This window comes from Ambystoma mexicanum, chromosome 3q, assembly GCF_040938575.1.
Source record: "Ambystoma mexicanum isolate Mex_15411 chromosome 3q, UKY_AmexF1_1, whole genome shotgun sequence".
NCBI classification, from domain to species: domain Eukaryota; kingdom Metazoa; phylum Chordata; class Amphibia; order Caudata; family Ambystomatidae; genus Ambystoma; species Ambystoma mexicanum.
Window position 1 is genome coordinate 463,693,140 of NC_090926.1, and position 19,813 is coordinate 463,712,952.

At 50.9% G+C, this 19,813-nt stretch overlaps 1 protein-coding gene across 1 annotated transcript in view; it reads left to right on the forward strand.

Annotated features, from left to right (window-relative positions):
* DND1 (DND microRNA-mediated repression inhibitor 1) overlaps positions 1 to 19,813 on the forward strand; it is a 69,625-nt gene that overhangs the window by 22,705 nt on the left and 27,107 nt on the right. The window contains exons 2-3 of the mRNA XM_069652851.1: positions 16,419 to 16,536; positions 16,799 to 17,260. Coding sequence (XP_069508952.1) covers positions 16,419 to 16,536; positions 16,799 to 17,260 — 580 coding nt within the window. The remainder of the gene's footprint in view (positions 1 to 16,418; positions 16,537 to 16,798; positions 17,261 to 19,813) is intronic.

Genomic DNA, 19,813 nt, shown 5'->3' on the forward strand with positions numbered 1-19,813 from the left:
TTATGCAAGCGCTTTGTCCCTAGTCATTGAGCTTACTGAACCATTTAATGTATGGGACCTCTCCCTGCCCTGTATTTTTCGGTCTTCGCTATGTGCATGTAGTTAAAGCATACAATGTCATTTTCTTTGTATGCGACCTCTCCCTGCTCAGTGTTACTCTGTTCTCTCAGCCTTTATCATAAGCAACCTCCCCTCCCTGCTCCACTGCTTTTAGTATTCCACGTCCTTCCACAGGAAGTGACATCACTGGCAGTTATGACTGCAAATTTACATGTAGTCGCCAACTTTGGTGCAACGGCGCACGGGGTCGGGTGTTGGCGCGCGCAGAACAGTGGAAACATTGGCTATCATGTACTGCATATACGAAAGTCAAGAAAGAAGGAGATTTAAGCCTTCGAGTTGCATTCCAGTAAGGCATCACTGCCCCTACTCCACCGCTCTATAATCGTTCAACACGGATGGGAGAATGAAATGCTTGCTAAACAAAGGTACAGCTGCAAGGTGGAGTACCACCACCACCCAAGTTCCCAATGCAAGGGAAACTAGAAGTAAAGACGTTTCCCGATTAAAAACTACCAAGCAAGACGTGTGTGGAGCCATAGTTCAGTGAAACATCAACAATTCAAACTTACAGTAGTGCTGCTGGAGATTGGCCAGTGACATTTGCTCAGATGTTATATCTGGGTAACCAGATATTAGGGGTGTAGCTTAATCTTAAACCTTTCAGTGGACAGATCAGATGTGCTGCTGAAGTATGATGCAATCTTGGCTGATGTATAATCAAGTGTGGTTTCAGATTTGGGGGAGGGGGGGAGAGAAAGAGTGTTAACTGCTTTGATTGTAGTTTACCAGAAATTCTGGTAAAGTAGTGTACAGTTTATAATGTTAAAAAGCAGTTACCCAGGCTCACCCTGCACCCAGGTGATGTTTGGACTGATGGAAGCACTCGCGTCTAAATGTTGTAGCCATGGTTGTCAAAACTCCCACTTTCCAAAGTATACCCCACTTATGCTTAATAACGTCTTACCTTCCAAGAAACCTTCAGTCAAAATTCACCCACTGCAATGTTCCTAAATTCAGATTGCACAGTAGTGTCTGACGGAACCTCAATCAGCTCTTCCTGGGTATCAAATGGAAGATGCACCACCTCCTCTGCCAGAAAAGTCTGCATCACCGAGTCATTAATTCCAGCATTTTCTGCAGGGAAGTATTCATCAAAGCTGGACCTTAATGTTGCTAGGTGGCTTACCCAGCTCCAACTGTTCTTTTGCAAAGGTCTAGCTTCCTCTTGAAGGCAAATACTTTTTTATTCATTCTTTCCTCTGTGTTCCCATGTCCACAGGAATGCCCCCAAAGGTGGGATTGGGAGTTTCTGGGGTGGTGAGTTATAGTGGTCTTAGTTTCCTTTATAAAATACACAAATCACATAGTATGTCAACCAGACAATGTATCATTGTGTACAGCTTAAAGGGGGCCACCTGACCCAAAGCAGCACACTAGGAGATGTATTTTGGAACAATCAACATTGTAAACACACCTCTAGTTTAGATAGTAAAGAGTGCTTGTGCTGCAATTGCAAGCACTCAGTTAATAAAGTCCAGACTTAACAACACTTGATCAGCATTCAGTGAGTAAAATAACCTTGTAAAAATAAAATGCAGCTTTGCATAAAATTACAGAGAATTTTGGGATTATCAATCAGGCACTGGCAAGCGGGCTCTGCTGTTGCTGTGGGAGAAGTGAGACTTGCGACGGCGACACATTTTAAGGTTAATAGCTGCTGTTTATCACAAGATGGCAGGCCAGCACAGATCTTAACCACTGAATGCCCACTGAACAGCTATAAACCCTTCTATGTCAGCAAGGGGCTGATGTAGAGGAACCAGTGTTAGAAAGCAATGAGGTAATTATACTGTACCATATCCCGTGGGAGGTGATTGTTCCCCCCCCCCCCCCCAAAGACTCAGTGAAGGCCCCTCGTGTGAAAAGGTTGAAGTCCTGCCGTCTCAGTCCCCACAGTCCTAACTTCTCCCCCGCTTAGAGTGGAAGCAGTCTGCGGCACACAGCTTGTAATGCAAATCGCACATTTTAAGCGTCAGGACAAAAAACAGAACTGAATACATTGCTGAGGTAAATGAGTTCTGATTGGCAACACTGGTGGCCACATTATCGCACCGCCCAACTATGAGTTTGAGGGCAAAGGTGGAGGAAAATCCTCCAGCAAGAAGCTGGAGGTATTTCCTCCACCATACCGGCCAAAATAGAACAGTTTGGGGTATTACCACCAGCAAAATTACTACCAGCAGTAATACCGCTGAAATCCACCATGGACTCCAATTAATGGGGACTAACACTGCCTACCACCACTTGTAATCCAGAAGTAATACCTCCAGACCAAGTGGCAGTAATGGTAGTACAGTTTGGTGGTATCTCGGCAGATTTACAGGCCACACAGAGACCTCCTCCCTTTCTATGTCTTTTATTGTAAAGTGGATTACCAGGTTTCAGACCTGTAAGATGCCCCTGTCCCTCATGTGACTCAGACCCCCACCATTCCATCCTACATAAACTTGAGGCCCCCAGGCTGTTCTTCTAGTCTACATTTATTCTACCCATGTAGATCCAGGAACGTTATACTCCTGTTACTTTCATGGATTATTTTACTTTCTGTTCCTTAAAGCCAGTGGTCTTAAACATGCGGCTCTCCAGATGTTTTGGACTACGACTCCTATGATCCATCTCCATTGACTATGCTGGCTGGGGCTGATGAGCATTTTAGTCCAACACATCTGCAGAGCTAAAGGTTGCAGAACTCGGTGTCCAAGCAGAGGCCTGGAACTCCATACTTCCACAAGCACCTTATCGTTTGATTCTGGCTCTGAAATAGAGACATTATGCCGGCCCTTTACCCACAAACACTGGTTGTTAATATTATACCTTGGAGCTGCACGCGTTAATATCACTGGTGCAAGAAACAGACGTTCAGGACGGGCGTTAAAAAGACTTCTGTGGGTCGTATGCGGCCTATGAGTTCACAGGGTTTGGTTGACCAGGGAATAGCACGCGAGGCATGGAGTGTGGACAGGTGGCAACCTTTCAGGTGGCAACCGTAAACCCATGAAGGAGGGAGCGGAGATGTGCAGTGCTTCTTTGCCCCCCTGATTCTCTGATTTGTCAGAGCTACATTTTCAAAGCCTCTCTGAATGGAGCATGAGTGCATTCATCTTTCAGTTGACTCAGTTATTCTGTCTGCGTCTTTCATTTGTTGTAAAACAGCACCCAAGGTTGGGGGCTCTCAGGGGGGGTAGGGAGCCTGGGGCGCTCCAAGGACAACAAACTGGCAGCCATTGGGTTTTAGTAATGTGCTACTTTTGTAAACAAAATGAGCCCCCAAAAAATCTTTTTTTTTGTGACTGCAACAGTAAATCATCAAGAATCGATGACTGGGAGAGAGGCTCCAGGAGAGCGATTTATTTTTTTTCTTCCCTTATTTGTAGGGTACAGTAGGTTGGCTCTCGACTTACATCTACCTGTTCAGTAGCACACCTGGGAGTGGGTAGTTGAACTGGCTTTGGGGTCCCCATTTCTCTGTGATAGCATACTCTTGAGGGCATACTTTTTAAAACCTTTAATTGCAACTGCATGTGTATACCAAGTGCTTAATTTGTAAAACAGTAGGTGCCTGTGCCCAATGTTTTAGCACTTATGTGACACTTAGGCAGTTCCACACCACTGCTGCCACCACCCATAGTGCGACAGAGGCCGAAAAAAAAAGTGGCCCACTCCTCGCCTCACGAACCTTGACCTCTGATGACATCACCAGAAGTGATGTCCTTTGACCCCACAGTGACATCCTGGGAAGCAATGAAACACAACCTTTCATCCCTTGACAAAACAGGAAGTGGCATCAAATAGCAGTCCCCCAAGTACACTAAATTACTGTGAACCCAAGCAGACGTCCAAGGCCAAATGATAATGTTATTGTTTAGCACTTACGCTTAAGCTCTTTTGTATAGAACAAATATGCATACAATATCACCCAACCTGTGGTGGTACTCATTTATCGACCTAAGAAGGATGAAAGGCTTTTTGGAGAGAAAAAAAAAAAAACCTTTATCTTTTTTTAAAAACATTTTTTTCTTCTTCTAAATCAGCCCAGGCAACTCCCCAGGGACAATTTTGCCACAGCCAGGGGCCAATCCGACCCTGGCCTCGGGCTCCATTAGGAGCCTATTAATGAAGACAAAAAAAAAAGCACACACCACCTTTTTGCCTTGATGATCATCACGTCAAAAGGTGTGTGTTTTTTCTTTTGTCTTCATAAATAGCCTCCTAATGGAGCCTGAGACCTGACAAAGGCCCGGCCCCTGTCGCACTAAGCATGTGTGGCAGGGGCCGTGAATCGGGCTGCTGCTTGTTAATGAAGCAACAGTCCGACCCTTTAGTCACTTATCCTTTCCTCAAACTGGATGCGCGCCCCCGTGGGCATGAGGCTGTGACCCACCAGAGGGGCGCGCCCCACAGTTTGAATACCGCTGTGCCTAAGCCCTCCCCTCCGGGACCATACACCAATGAGTCCTAGAGTGGAGGGCTTAATCGCACATTTTCGCGACTATACCTGGCCGGAGAGAAGTGATGCAGTATCGATGGGCCATCGATGCTGCATCACTTCTCTCCGGCGGGGGGGGGGGGGGGGGGGCTCGGGCCCCGGAGCCCTTCCGTACTCTGTGCCCCTGAGCGCAGGAACACAGTGGCACAAAATCCTCCCAGGGTAAGGCAGAGAACTGTGCTCCTTTTTATGGGACATTAAGCGCCACTGTTGTCTGTCCAGACCGGCATCCCCGCAAAGGCATGCTTTTTGCCTTTCGTTAGACTCTGATAGTTCACACAGCAAGCCTTTCTTTATTTCTTATTTGTGCAGGTAGGGATGACATGATACCCCAGAACGAGAGTGGAAGACCTTGAAGAGGTGCGGGCTTCTCTGGGACCGAAGTGTGTGAGTAGTTAGTATGACCTCAGCTTCCCTAAAGTTACATCACAAGATTCATTTTTTAGAAGCCCATATTGCTTATGCAGAGACAGCCCGCTGCCAGCTGTTACCTCTGAGAATGATGCAGAACTGTTCTTGCGGATGAAGGGAAACTCCCAAATGTCTGCCATTAGGAAGACCGGGCAGGCGGAAGTGGCTCTCATTCTCTACTTCAAGTAAATTTACGTTGTGGCCCGATTCTGTCAATCCCCCCCCCCCCCCCCCGCCCCTCCAGCTGCTTGGTCATATTTTCAGCTTATGGTCTTCTTGGTTGTCTATAATTGTTGCTTGGCCTGTTCTTTAGATTTTTAGCAAATTTCTTCAGTTGACAAGTTTTGATTGTGCTCTTGCGAATTTTATCTTCTGCTGTCCTAACAGTGGATGCTTTTGGGCCTAGCCAATCTCTTCCCCTTTTAATTTGCAATGCTGTTGAACACGCTGCTGCCAGTTGCAGTTATATATTGTTTCTGTTTGCAGCGCCTAATGCTGAATGGCGTTGAACTTGTTGTTCTTGCACCAGAATTATTCTGGATGTTGCAGCCGGGAGAATCTCCCTAGCTCTGATCAGCATACTTGATTAGGATAGTATCTACGCACACAGTTTGCAGAGGTACCGGTGACAACATTTCTGTGGGAAATTTGTTCCAACACATTTTGCAGGTGGATTGAAGTATGCTAGTTGCCTATTGAAGGTAATGGATGGAAGGCATTTTCAATTAAGTGCTCTTCTAGTCAGTTTAAAACTCCCAGTTGTGCTTATTGAGTCCTAAGTGTAGTTTGCAACATGCTCCCACTTCTTTGGCATTAAACCATCATGAAAATGTGTTGCTGTTCTTTCCTTTCAGTATGGAATATCAGGAATTTAGATTTTCATTTTCATTGCACATGTCCTGTATTCTTACAGGATTGTTTTGGAGACCTTCCCTGACTTGGGGTATGGGGGCAAGCATGATAGGGAATCTGCATTTTATTTCTCACAACTTAGTGCCTGGTTATTTCTCTGGCAAGTAGGGAGATCCCTGTTAAGTTTGAACAGGCTTGTGCTGAGGTTGCACCCTTGTCTCCCTCCCCCTTTTCTGTTCGACTATGGGAGAGTGCAGTGCCTACAATGATTTCTTTTTGGGAATTCAGGACCAACATATATTCCCTTTCGCACTTAAAGAACCCAGCGGTTAATCTTCCCCCTTGCAGCTGCTTCATTTTTATCTGATTGTCTCGATCCTTCCCAGCTGGCAGTGTTAAGGTTTAGTCCTGCATGCCAGATGGAATCCCAATGCTTTTTGGAAATCTATGAAGCAAAGCCAATATTTTCTCCGTTTTTGTTTGCATATTTCTCCAGCATGGGGTCTGGCATGGATTCACATGCTCAAGAATATTCCCCTTTGTCAGGCTGGGAATCCTCGGTAAAGAAAAAATCAGTATCCGTTTCGTTTCTGATCTGTCTTTCGTAGTAGTAACCAATCCCTGATCTCTGCGTCATACTGACCACAGCCAATGACTGCCCTCTACCTAAGCCCCGCCTCTGGCAGCCATCTTCAGATTTTTACCGCACGTTCAAGTGTTGGGATCCTCGTGCTATTGCTCTCGAGCTTTAGTGCTATTTTTTTTTTTCACGTTTTTTCTCAAACTTCTATTTTTCTGTCAAAAGAGCCTCAAGCTCCACCGTTTCTTCATCCGATCAACGGGGACCCGTGTCGATTTCGTCTACGCCCCTCAAGGGTGAAGATTTCGTCGAGCAACGCTTTTGGAGGACTCCAGAAGTTTCTCAGGCCCATCTCGGACATGGCCCAGGAGAAGGGAAGCTCGACAGCCGGAAAGCTGTTCAGGGTCTGCCCTGGATGCCAGCTTCAGAATGTCTTTAAGGAGGACGAACACTCCCTTTGTCTTTACTGCCTACATGAAGACAAGACGCACGTGGAGAAGGACTGCGTTTTGCGGCAATATGTCGGAGCGGACCATGAAGGACCGCCATCAACGTCTCGCCAACTGGCTGGAAGGGAAGAGCTCGTCGGGCGAGAAGAAATCCGAGCGGTCTTCTAAGACCTTTGAGGACGCCCCGGCGACGGGGGTCCAACACCAGGCCAAGCACTGCGAGTCCGCTGGCACCGGGAGTGCCGAACGTTCGGGCTCTACGGGCGCCAGGCAGGGCGCATCCTCCCCGGTGCCATCAACCACGAGCCAACGCTCTGGTTCGGGTAAGAGGAAGGCCGAGCACCCGGCGAAGCTCCTGGAGAGACCCTGGTGGAGCTCGAAGGCCCCATCGGAGGGCGAGTGAGGCAGTGACCCCCCCCCCCAAGGAGAAGGCGGTGAGCGCACCTAAGGTGGTGAAAGCCTTAATGCATCCGGCCAAGGCCTCTATCGAGACAGTCGCGGCGGCCCTGGCTCAGCCTGTGGAGGCTACACCAGTGGTGGCGACGTTGGGGCTCAGAGTCTCCCTGCCACCGCGGAGGGAGTCCTATTTTATGCCCATCGACAGGACCCCCGTGAAACCTCCGATGGAGAAGAAAAAAGGGGAGGGCAGGAGGTTGTCGTGGATTCGGCCTCAACCTCTGAGGAAGAGCTGATCGAAGTCTTAAGCCATGGCGTTGGCGTGGAAGAAGACCAGCCCGTTGGGAGGGACCCCGACGTAGGAGACGACGATAACGTCGAGGGTGCCGACGGGGCCCCTGACCGCCAGTCAGACTCCCCTCAACCAGTGCCGCAAGACAACTCGGCGGCCATTTTGATGGCTATGCTCGGAGATAAGGACGAGACTGCCGTTACCACCAGCGGAGGAACCGCTCCCGACGGGGGACCCGGAGCCAGGCCCTTCTGGGAGCCCTCCCCCCTAAGAGAAGGATTCATCCTCCACCTCCTTTTCAGCCATCGCGCCCTGTTCAGCCCTCCTCCCCGTCCACGCCTCGTGGGGATGATAAGGGGACTGACACGGCCGCGACGGGTACGGACGACTAGGTTTACGACGAGGATCTGCCGTCGTCGCCTCCCACCCGGGCTTCCCCGCCCGACGAGATTGGATCGTTTCACTCCATGATCGCCAGGGCATCCGAGCTTTTCCAGCTCTGCCCGGAAGAGAAGAAGGAAGGTTTCCTTTATCAACGGCGCGAGGCCAAGAGGAAGACGGTCCTCTCTGTACCTCTACTGGACGATATTTGGGATGAGGGCCTCGCCCTCCTCAAGAACCCATCCACGACGCCGGCTAGAAGGGATCGGTACGAGAAGTACTCGGTCCCGGACGCGGCCCCCTTGTGCCTTCGGGCACAGCCGACCCCGGACTCGGTCGTCTCTGCGGCGGCCAGGAAGAAAGCAGGGGGGGGGCGCGGCCTCTACGGCGACCTCCCCGCCGGACGGCGAGGGAAAGAAATTAGATACGATCGGACGCAGAGTCATCTCGTCTGCAGCGATGACGATTAAGGCGCCAACGCCTTGGCTATCGTAGCCCGCTACGACAGGGAGTTGTGGTACAAACTGGCCCCCCTGCTGGACTTCCTACCGGACGACAAGAGGGCTGAAGCCCTAGAGATCTTGCAGGAAGGAGAGGTGGCGTCGGACCACGCCATTACGATTGCGACGGACATCGCTGACACTGGATTTCGCCAGTTGGGCAACGGCGTGTGCCTTAGGCGGCGTGGATGGCTCAAGGCTACTGACTTCCGTCAGGACGTGCAGACCAGAGTCTTGGACATGCCGTTCGACGGAAACAACCTGTTTGGGAAAAGTGGACGATTCCCTTCAAGCCATCAAGGCAGACACGGAGACGGCCCGTGCTCTTGGGGTTCTCCAGCAACAGTGGCCGCCCTTTCGAAGCGGCGGAGGCAAACAGGGTGCCTCCAAAGGTTCCGGCGGCGGATTTTCCACCTACCGTCAAGTGGCCGTTCGTCGTCGCAGGACGTTTACAGGGGACGAGGCAAGTCAGGCGGACCCCCGCCGTCGTCGCCAAGGCGGCAAAGCCTCGTCGAAGCAGGACTGAACCGGCCGTGGGGTCGGGCCCCCACCGAAGCACCCCGGTGGGAGGCCGGCTGGCGAGCTTCGTCAGCGTGTGGGAGTCCATCTCCACCGACCGTTGGGTGCTGGACGCCCTAGCTCAGGGTCACGCGCTCGAGTTTCTAAAGAGGTGCCCGCGCGTCCCCCCTGTGGCCAGGAAAGGCCATCACGTCCCTCAACTTCTCTTGGAGGTAAAGGCGATGCTCAAGAAGGGCGCCATCGAGCTTGTCCCAAAGAGGCTTCAGGGCTCTGGAGTTTACTCAAGATACTTCCTCGTGAAGAAGAAGACGGGAGGATGGCGTCCCATCCTGGACCTACGACGACTGAACAAATTCATCAAGGCACAGAAGTTCCGGATGGTCACCCTCCAACACGTCCTGGGTCAGCTGGAGGGGGGGCGATTTCCGTCGTCGTTGGATTTGGAGGATGCCTACTTCCATAGTCCCATCCTAAAGGGACACCGAAAGTTTCTCAGGTTCGTGGTCCAAGGGCGTCACTACCAGTTCAGAGCCCTTCCCTTTGGACTGAGGTCGGCACCCAGGGTGTGCAGCTGCGCCGAGAGGGGATCCACGTCTACCCCTACCTGGACGACTGGCTCATCCGAGCATGGACCTGGGATTCTCCATAAATTATGCCAAGTCCCACCTGGTGCCCGCGCAAGACGCACTGTTTCTGGGAGCGAAGCTTGACACAGTGTCGCTTCTGGCCTCTCCGTCGGAGGAAAGGACGAGGGCCATCTTGGGCAAGGTGCAGCTGGTTGCGGACGCGGCCAGAGTGAGGTCCATCAAGTCCCTCCTCGGAATGATGTCTTCTTGCATTTACCTCATCCGCCTATGCAGGCTCCGGATGCGCCCGTTGCAGGAGTTCCTGGACGCGCGCTGGATCCAGACGACAGGCAGCTTCGAGGAGAGATCACACTCGACGAGAGTTTCCGACGAGCGATGCGCGTGGGTGCCCCACCACCGGATCTGACGGCAGGCATGGACTTCCAGACCCCCGGCCACCAGGAGACAGTGACCACGGATGCCTCCCTGGAAGGGTGGGGAGCGCACACAAAAAATCTGCACGCGAGAGGCCTTTGGCTCCCAACGGAGAAGTCCCTTCATATCCACGTCCTGGAACTCCGTGCAGTGTTTTGGGCCCTGAGGTCCTTTCTTCCGTCCCTCAAGGGCAAGGTGGTGAGGATCTTCACCGACAACACCACCACCATGTTCTACATCAGGAAACGGGGCGGGACCAGGTACCCAGCCCTGTCCATGGAGGCGCAGGATCTCTGGCATTGGGCCGTCGCCCAAGGGATGTTTCTGGTGCCGTTTCATCTGGCAGGGATAAAAAACACCATCGCCGACTCACTCAGCAGGGAGTTGCGCTCGTGCCACGAGTGGGAACTACGACAGGTCTAGTGGACCGCCTCTTCCGACGGTGGGGCACACCCCAGATCGATCTGTTCGCGACGGTGACAAAGTGCCGGAGGTTCGCCAGCAGGTTTCCCCAGCCGAGGAGAATGGGCGATGCTTTCTCGTTCCCCTGGGAGGGCCTGTTTCTATACGCGTTCCCTCCATTGCTGATCCGGCTCATCAACCAGCTCAACAGGTCACGGTGCAGGATGATCCTCGTCGCACCTGCGTGGCTGAGGCAGGTATGGTTCCCGGACCTTCTGGACTTGTCGCCGTCAATCAAGCTGCCAGTGGACGCGGATCTTCTCTCCAGGGAAGGAGGCGCCATCCTCCATCACGACCCGAAGTCGCTGAGCTTGCAGGCCTGGCTCCTGCAGTGTTAGAGTTTGGAGGATACGACATACCGGCCGACTGCAGAGAGGTTCTTGCAAAGGCCAGGGCGTCCTCAACTCTAAATGCTATGGACACATATGGAAGAGGTTCTCTGTCTGGTGCCACGCACAGAAGATTAACCCTCTACGGATTACGGCTCCCCAAGTACTGCCGTACCTAATGACGCTGGCCAAAGCTGGACTGGCGCACGCGTCCATCAAGATTCATCTTGCTGCGATCTCCCGATACACCAGAACCATGGGGCGGACGTCTTTGTGGTCTCATCGTCTGGTGAAGGAGTTCATGAAGGGACTGTTCAGATACTTCCCGCCAGTGAAGGCTCCGGCCCCGGCGTGGGAGCTCAACGTGGTGCTGACCAAGCTCATGGGACCTCCGTTCGAGCCTCTGCACTCGGCTCCGTTGAAGTTCTTGTCGTGGAAAACAGCGTTTCTTGTGGCCATCACCTCCGCACGACAGGTGGGAGAGATCCAGGCCCTTTCCTGCAAGGCCCCGTACCTGACTTTTCACGACACGAGGGTAGTGCTCAGGACGCTCCCCTCCTTCATGCCCAAGGTGCCGTCGGACTTCCACCTCAAAGAACCCTTGGTGTTGCCCGTTTTCTTCCCGTCGCCTTCGTCGCCGGCTGAAAGGACTATGCACTCGCTGGATGTGGCTAGAGCGCTGAAGTTCTACGTGGACCGCACAAAGTGTTTTCGGAAGACGTCACAACTCTTTGTGAACTTTGGACCGGTCAATCAGGGCAAGGCTCTCTCGAAGGCTTCCATTTCCAGATGGCTCTCTGGCTGTATCATGTACTGTCATCGGTTGGCAAACCGACCGCTGCCTGGCTGTCCGAGAGCCCATTCCACCAGAGCGATCGCAGCTACCACGGCGTTCCTATCTGGTGTGCCCTTGCTGGACATCTCCAGGGCTGCTACGTGGAGGTCGATGCACACCTTCACGAGATTCTACTGCGTCAATCGGGATTCCAGGGAGGAGTCCAGGGTCGGCCAAGCAGTGCTGCGCAACCTGTTCGCCTAAGGTGAGCCTGGTGAGGAGGTAAGAATTGCTTTAATGTTGAGCCTTTGCCACCTCCCGTGGTTGTGCATGTGTGTACTGCTATGTATTCTTTATTCATGAGCATGTGAATGCATGCCAGAACCCATGCTGGAGAAGGAACAAGTTACTTACCTGTAACTGTTGTTCTCCAGCATGGGTCTGGCATGGATTCACATGCGAACCCTCCCGCCTACCCCTCTGCGGCTCTTCACTTGGTCATACTGCCACTTCACGTGCTACCAAATCTGAAGATGGCTGCCAGAGGCGGGGCTTAGGTAGAGGGCAGTCATTGGCTGTGGTCAGTATGACGCAGAGATCAGTGATTGGTTACTACTACGAAAGACAGATCAGAAACGAAACTGATACTGATTTTTTCTTTACCGAGTATTCCCAGCCTGACAACGGGGAATATCCATGAGCATGTGAATCCATGCCAGACCCATGCTGGAGAACAACAGTTACAGGTAAGTAACTTGTTCCTTACTCAACAATAAAACCTACATCTTTCGCAGTCGCTGTTATCTCCTTGTGTCAATGCCACAAGTTCAGTGTTTTTGTGTGGTTTTGGTGAGGTACTTGGGAGGGATTTAAGGTGTAAAAAAATATATAATATATGTTACCCATTTCCCCATGTAGTTGTTGCTTGGGCCACAGGTGTCACTAATCTTTGTAGATGAGCTCTGGAGGCAAGTGTTTGGGGAAGTGCCCAACTTTTAGAATGATAAGTTTCACTGGTGCTTTTTTGAATTTGGTATCTGCTAAGGTTGATCATCTCATTTTAGTACAACTTTCCACTGCTGGGCAGAACAATTTCCCCCCCTCCGCCCCATGTCTATTAAATGGGATTTGTAGTAGCTTCCTGTAAACCTGCCATTCTGTTCATGTTGGTCACAAGAAGGCCTGGCGACCCATGTTTGCTGCAGTCCCAGTGGAACGATGTCTGCTGGTGATCTTTAGAAGGCCTTTGGTGGTACTTCCACCCTTTTTGAGTGTTTGGACCAACCATTCCTAAAGTCTGCTTTGTGCCCAGCCATCTGGTGTCTTGGGGAAGCGTTCCTGGAATCATCCTGTGGACTCGTCACCTCCAGTTAAGGCTAAAGTGGTAGAGGTGTTTCTGTACAGCTTCAACGGGACTAGAGATGGCAGGCAGACTTCTCATCGAAACCAGGTTTTCCGTGTCTGGTCGAGGGCCTAGAGGAGTGCTGCATTGGTGCGAGTTGCATTCATTGACCTGAAGAGGTTCTGAATCCAACTGGGACATCTCTTGCACCCGCAACTGCTGGGCTCCGGCTGAAACCTACGGCGGGAAAAACGTCCTCAGACGTGCTAAAACGGAAGAGAAAATGTAGTACAGGGGGTGAGTAATAGCAATACTTCCCTGCATTTCATGTGTATTGTGCATTCCTCACCATGCCATCCTCCGCACCACAAATACAAATGGGCACTTAAATCCGGCGCAACTTTTCTCCTAGTTATCCCCCAATACAACTGCCCCAGGCTGGGTGGATGGGTGCTCCTTCTCCGTTCAAGCTCCCACCATCCCGCCTTCGCATACGCAGCATTGACAATCACCTCGCATTCAGAAAGACCCTCAAAACCTGGCTTTTCCCCTCCTTCTCTCGAAACCCCTCCCACTCTGCTATGAGTGCTCCACGTACAAGTACTGGACCAGACCCACCAAAACACTTACACGTTCATAGCACCGCGGATGCTGGCAGTGGTCTCAGCGGCACATTAAACTTGCCCTTTCCCCGCAGACGATCATACATCGCCCCCTGTCCGGAGCACCAACCCTAAATGATGTAAACTGGTTACCAAACACCACTTGAAGGTTTCTGGATGGAATGCTCAGACCACACACCGCTAGAGGTAGCAACAGTTGTGGGACCGGTATGGTCACGCACTCAGTTGGATGTCTGTCAAGGGGCTTACCCAAGCACACACATCGCTCAACCCATAGGTTTCACTGGATATAGAAAGGAAATGCCCCAGTTCAACTTGGGCTACTGGGCACAGCATGCAATTTAATGGATTTTGGAGGTAGGAATAGAGATGCACTAAAGACGCTTCTTTCCGATGGGGATGGGAAACATTGGTCTTGGGCCATAGGTGGCAAGGTGTATTTATTTTACCTATTGCATTCAAATGCTACCAGCCACGTCCTTCCAATGGTAGTATTCAAACCCCACCAGAAGATGTACTTGAACAACCAGTCTATTGCATTGAGAGACTAAGAAAATGGCACCGAAGATTAGCACCACGACTGTGGCACACTGAAACACCTGATGTGCCTCAACACCCCCTCCTAATAGTATACGACGACAACCTACATACACATTTGTTCTAGCTGGGCACAGTCTCCTGCACTAGCACTCTTCTATCTTAAACCGCTGAGCACCCGCCCATGTACCTGATTTTCGGGTTGCTTACTAGGGCCCAGCCAGGTCCTCCGCCCACCCCTTCCTCTCCTTAAGTCCTTGCCCGGCAGAATGCACATATGCATCTTAAAGTAAACCTTTTCCTGTACAAGGTGCGAGGAGTTCAACCACCCACACAGGGGGGGTGCGTTGCGCTCACCTGGGCTTTTTTGCTAATGAAAATGAATGATGGTAGATCATCCTCTGAAAATGTGAGGCCATTCTGCACACATTTTCTCTGGTCACTGCATGAAACACATAGTCGCGTGTACTCTGTGAGGACGCAGCCTACAGGTGCCGTACGCACACCTTCCTCCGGCAATGGGCAGCCTAATTAAAATATCACTCTTGTCCTGACCTCATGCATAACAGAACATTATTGGTGGGTACCCGGGATTGGCTCATTAAGGTAGGCTAAGCATGCACATCACTGGGGGCCATGTTGTTTTAAAAAGGAGCTGAACCCCTCACTGAGCAGATCATCCGACGACTTTGAAAGGAGGACTCATTTGGACCTTGCCTGAAGGTATTCTACCATATATCTTCTACCATATATCTTCTGCCAGTGAAGGAAGGCGAGGAGTTCCAAGAGGTAAGCAAGATCCCTCCCCTAAACATCTCCCAGGGAACAGAGGGAGATATGGACTTGGAGGACCTGTCCAGCAGCTCGAGACCTGGTACCCAGCCAGCACACAGCATGCCCTGCTAGGTTCTGCCAGCAAGCTTCCTAGGTGGGAAGTGCAGGAGAGGATCTGAACTAGAAGGGTAAGGATGTTGCTTGCAAACCCTGTAGTAAGCTTTGGGCTGTCCACCTTGAAAGGATAAGAGCCCTACAAAGAAGCTAGTAGGAGTGCCACCTAAGCATCAACAGCGTCCCTCTTTTAAGGGCATTTTTCGAGACAGTGGAGTCCTTGAACCGCAACCGGCTGACGGTTGTCGCCAGAGCCGAGACTCCTCAACCAGCGTTCCAGATCCGACACCAAGGCAACGATTCTGCCCGTCCTCGCTTCTCGGACTAGGAGCTGCCAAACGCCCTGGAACTGCCTCAACGCTGTCGAGCATCAAGAACTTCTTAAGCACCAGGTACATTGTGAGTCTGCCCCCTGGTCCTTCTCTCAAGGCCGAGACAGTTATTACCCTTTGCTCCTTGGTGCTGAAACCAAATAGCCTTGAACAGTAAGACTGATTACTTAACTACCCTCCTGTCAGGAGTACTTCCCTTTCTTTCGTGGCTGGCCGTCCTCTGTGTTCCTTTACAGGGTGGGTTGTATTTTGTAGTGTGCTAGAGCTGTCAGTTGTAGTAATAATAAAGTAGATGTTTTTATACAACCTTGACTGGACAGTTCCTTATCATTGGGTATTGTATATTCGCTGTGTGGAAACAAAGCAACGATCCACTATCTTGCAGAGATGAGCCTGCTGTACCGTCCACCTTACCAAAAATTGGACGAGAAGGTTTATAATTTACTTGTGTTCTAATCAGTTGGGATCCCTTCTGGTGTACTAGAATAGAAGTGTGTGGCTGATTGAGGCTTTAGAAGCCGAGATTCATCCCTGTACCACGGGTGCCCCGGAATCGTCACACAAGAACTTCGGTGCCCGACGGCGTTCCAACCACAAAGCGCATTGAGGCAATACACAGGGGGAAATGGCGCTATATAAATGATGGGTACAATGTAATACAAAACAGTCTACCTGCAGTGAATTTTGGGTAAAAAAAATCACCCACTTTGTAATAACCCTTAAATAAATGAGGATGGGTGCGGGGCTGCTTGGATGCACAGGACACTTAAATGGTAGCTTTTAAGGAAAACGTGTTTCCGTTTGGTGATTTGCTTGGGACGGGGCCTGATGGGTTTCATGCACTTGCCCAGTCATTTGTGTATAAAAACGTGTCTTGGATCAGCGGCTAAATACACCTGCACTTGGTCCAAAATGAAACCTGCCATTTATCTTGCACAAGGAATTGGTGGCATCACCCTTGATTTTCACTAACTGTGCACACTATGTATGTGGCTTTGGGATTGACCGTATTAAGTGATGGTCGTTTGGTTACTTTAAGCAACATGCTGCTATGTGTATTATTGACTTTTGCCCCGGGCGTTTGCACAGCTGAGATCGCACAGGCAGATCTTGCTAATTATAGGTTTTTCTTTTTCGTAGAGATGGATTAATGCAGTGAATCCTGTAAATAAGGCTGCCCTGATGTCCTGGGTCAAAGAAACTGGCACCAACCTAATCCAGATCAATGGCCAGCGGAAATATGGCGGACCTCCACCCGGTTAGTAGAGTTATTCCTTCATCTTGTCCGTGGAGTACACCTGCACTAGTCTTTGAAGCCTGGTTAAAGGGGTGGGGCTGTATTGGTGTTGCAGCTTGACAGATCAGTGCTCAGTGGGTTAATTCACCAGACGTGCAACTGTGGCCACAGGAGAACATCTGAGGAAAGCATTTCAATTAATTTCCCAAGTAACCTTGGTAGCAAGCGCTAAAAGGATTATTGCTGCTGTCATTATAACTATACCTTCATTTTTGATTAACAGATTGGGTTGGTGCTGCGCCTCCCTCTGGCTCGGAAGTGTTCATTGGAAAGTTACCTCAGGACATCTACGAGGACAAATTGATCCCCCTTTTTGAAAGCGTCGGAAAAATCTACGAATTTAGACTTATGATGACCTTCAGTGGGCTGAACCGAGGTTTTGCTTACGCTAGATACAACAACCGTCGCAACGCCCAGGCTGCAATTGCGTCACTGAATGGCTACGAGGTCCAGAAAGGACACCGGATTGTTGTCTGCCGAAGCACCGAGAAGTGTGAACTGTGTGTCGATGGTGTTCCCTGTCGATTGGAGCAGGGAGAACTCAAAAGTGCCCTGCAGGAAGTGACCTCTGGGCTAGTGGACCTTTCATTATACCCAAGCCCCACTAAAAAACGGGAACTCCTCGCAGTAGTGAAATATAACTCCCATCGGGCTGCAGCAATGGCCAAAAAGGTCCTGGTGGAAGGTACGGTTCTAACAGGATTAGTGGGGTTTGGCGCACAATTTTTGTGAAAGACTATTGACTTGTTTGATGCAACGCTACAACTAGGTCTTGAGTACTGGGAACATGATAGCAATGACCTTTCCTTTTAGGGAGTGTAAAGTCGGTCCCATACCAATTCTGTGAACCACTCCAACATCCACTCCTGCCACAACCTAGTCTTTTGTCATTTTTTAATTAATATTTATATTGGTTTTTACAACACCAAAAACACACCTGGCCGTGCAGTGCAAGTTACAAGCTTCCCAGCATCATGTACATTTACGTGTATTTACCATTGCCATCTACTAACCCACCCCCCCCCTTAACTCGAGCCTACTCCACTGCCCCTTCAATTGTCATTCCTCCGGGGGCACTCCTCCTTCCCCGGAGATGTCGTGTTCGCTTGGACTGGCCTGGGTGGACCCAGATTGTGTGGCCACAAGTTGTCTCCAGGCTACCACTGATCCCACTTCATCATCCTCCCTCCCCTATTGGCCACTTCATACCATACTACTGTTTTCGCTTCAGCCCATTTTAGAAGATCATGCCACCACACCTCTATCCTGGGTCTATGGCACGCTTTCCAGCACATAGCTATTCTGCAGAATGTAGGCCAAATCTTTACGTTTGCTCGCATGTTTCAGGTTACATGGTCTAGTGAATTCCCCCCCCCCCCCCCCCCCAACATGCATGCCCACAGGGATCCCACATCTAGCTTAATTCTTTTCTTGGTTATGCGTTGGTTCGCTTCGCCCCAGAATTTCCCAATCTCCGGGCATGCCCAGAACATGTGTATCATCCCTGTGTTCACTTCACGTCCCCACATTTGCGGCATGTTTGTGCCTCTGTGCTCTTGAATCAGGCGATCCTTTGAGGGGTCATGTACGCACTATGGGTTACATATAGCTGGATCTGTGTTGTAGTCTCGCATTCCTGGACATCTTTTTATGATATCTCTGTGGTCTTTCCCATTGCCCGTCTTGCATGGTTTCCCCTGCATCCTCCTCCCACTCCTGTCTCAGCTGGGTCACTTCCTTTCCCACTCGACATTACCAGTTCATAGATCCGGGATACCTCCTGCTCCCCTTCCGAGATGTCATATATTGTTTCTATGGCTGTGTCTGGTTGGTCTTCTAGTTCTATTTTGGATCTTGTCTCTCTTACCCGCCTTACCAATCTAGTGTAGGTGATATATTGCCCCGGGTGTACTCCGGTTTCTTCAACTAGCGTTTGGAATTCCAGTACCTTCCCATCTCGCCACACATCTCCCAGTTTTGCTATGCCCACCAGTTCCCAGTGTCTACGAATTGTCTTTCTTAGTTCATTCACTCCCCACAACGCCACTAGCAGCACTTGCGGGGAGCACGGAATCGGGTTCTCCCAGTTCCAGCAGCTTCATATCAGTTCTTTCAGGAAAAATGGGGCACATTCATCCCTCAACAGTCTGGATTCTGCTGTCTGAAGCGTCTGGGTAACATATGTGGGATATTTGCAAAAAAGTGTAACTGCCTAGGCAATACAACCATCTTCAACAATGCCACCCTCCCCACCATGGCTAGGGGGAGTTTAGCCCAGAACCTCATGTTGTTTTCGATGTTTGCTACTGCTATCTATGCGTTATGTTTGTGTTTGTGATAGATATCGATCCCCAAACATCTAAACGTTCTGCTCTCCCAGGGTATCTGTGAAACTGGTAGGTTTTCTTGTGGGATTCCTTTGTATCTCCCTAGGGGAAATATAATTCTAATTTGCCCCGTTTGACCAACCTTTCGTCGATCAACATCTCGACGCCGAACCGGGGAGGAGATCAACGTCGAATACCCGACGGATTGGGCCTTGAGGCTTCCGCCTCGGCTCGGGCCTGGGCCGCTGGCCTCGGCCCTACAAGTAGGGAGAGTGGGGGTGGTACACTTCCACACTCGACACCTTATTACCTACACACACTTGCCCGCTGCCCACAGGCGCGTATGGAGGGTACGCCCTTTCAGTTTTGCCCCAAGTGTAATAAGAAATACCCTTGGGTAGATAAGCACGCTACGTGCAACCTTTGCCTACCCAGAGACCACCCCGAGACGGGTTGCAGGGCCTGTAGCAGGTTTAAGGCAAAAACTCTTAAGGACCGCTCCACCAAGCGTTGGGCCCACCACGCCAAGCTAGCAGCTATGGAGGCGGAGGGTACCTTCAGCGACGGCAGCGACGCCGAACTTTCGGACGGCGAGGGCACCAAGGCGTCGAAGGACAGCCGAACGCACGTCCCCGGCCTCGGAAGGTCGTCCGTCCCGGCGACTATGGGGAAGTCCCCCGGCGACAAAAGCGTTACACATACACACGCTAAACACAAAAAATCCACCCGAGATTCGACGTCGTCGAAACCTCGGAAAGAGGCACAGAAGGAGCGGTCCGAAAGGACGTCCTCTGGGCGGTCCCGGTCGAGGTCGCCGCACGACGTCAGGCAAGCCTCCACACTTGCACAGAGTGCCTCGACCATTAATATCCCGGAAGATCAATCGTCCGAAGACGAACACGACTTCCACC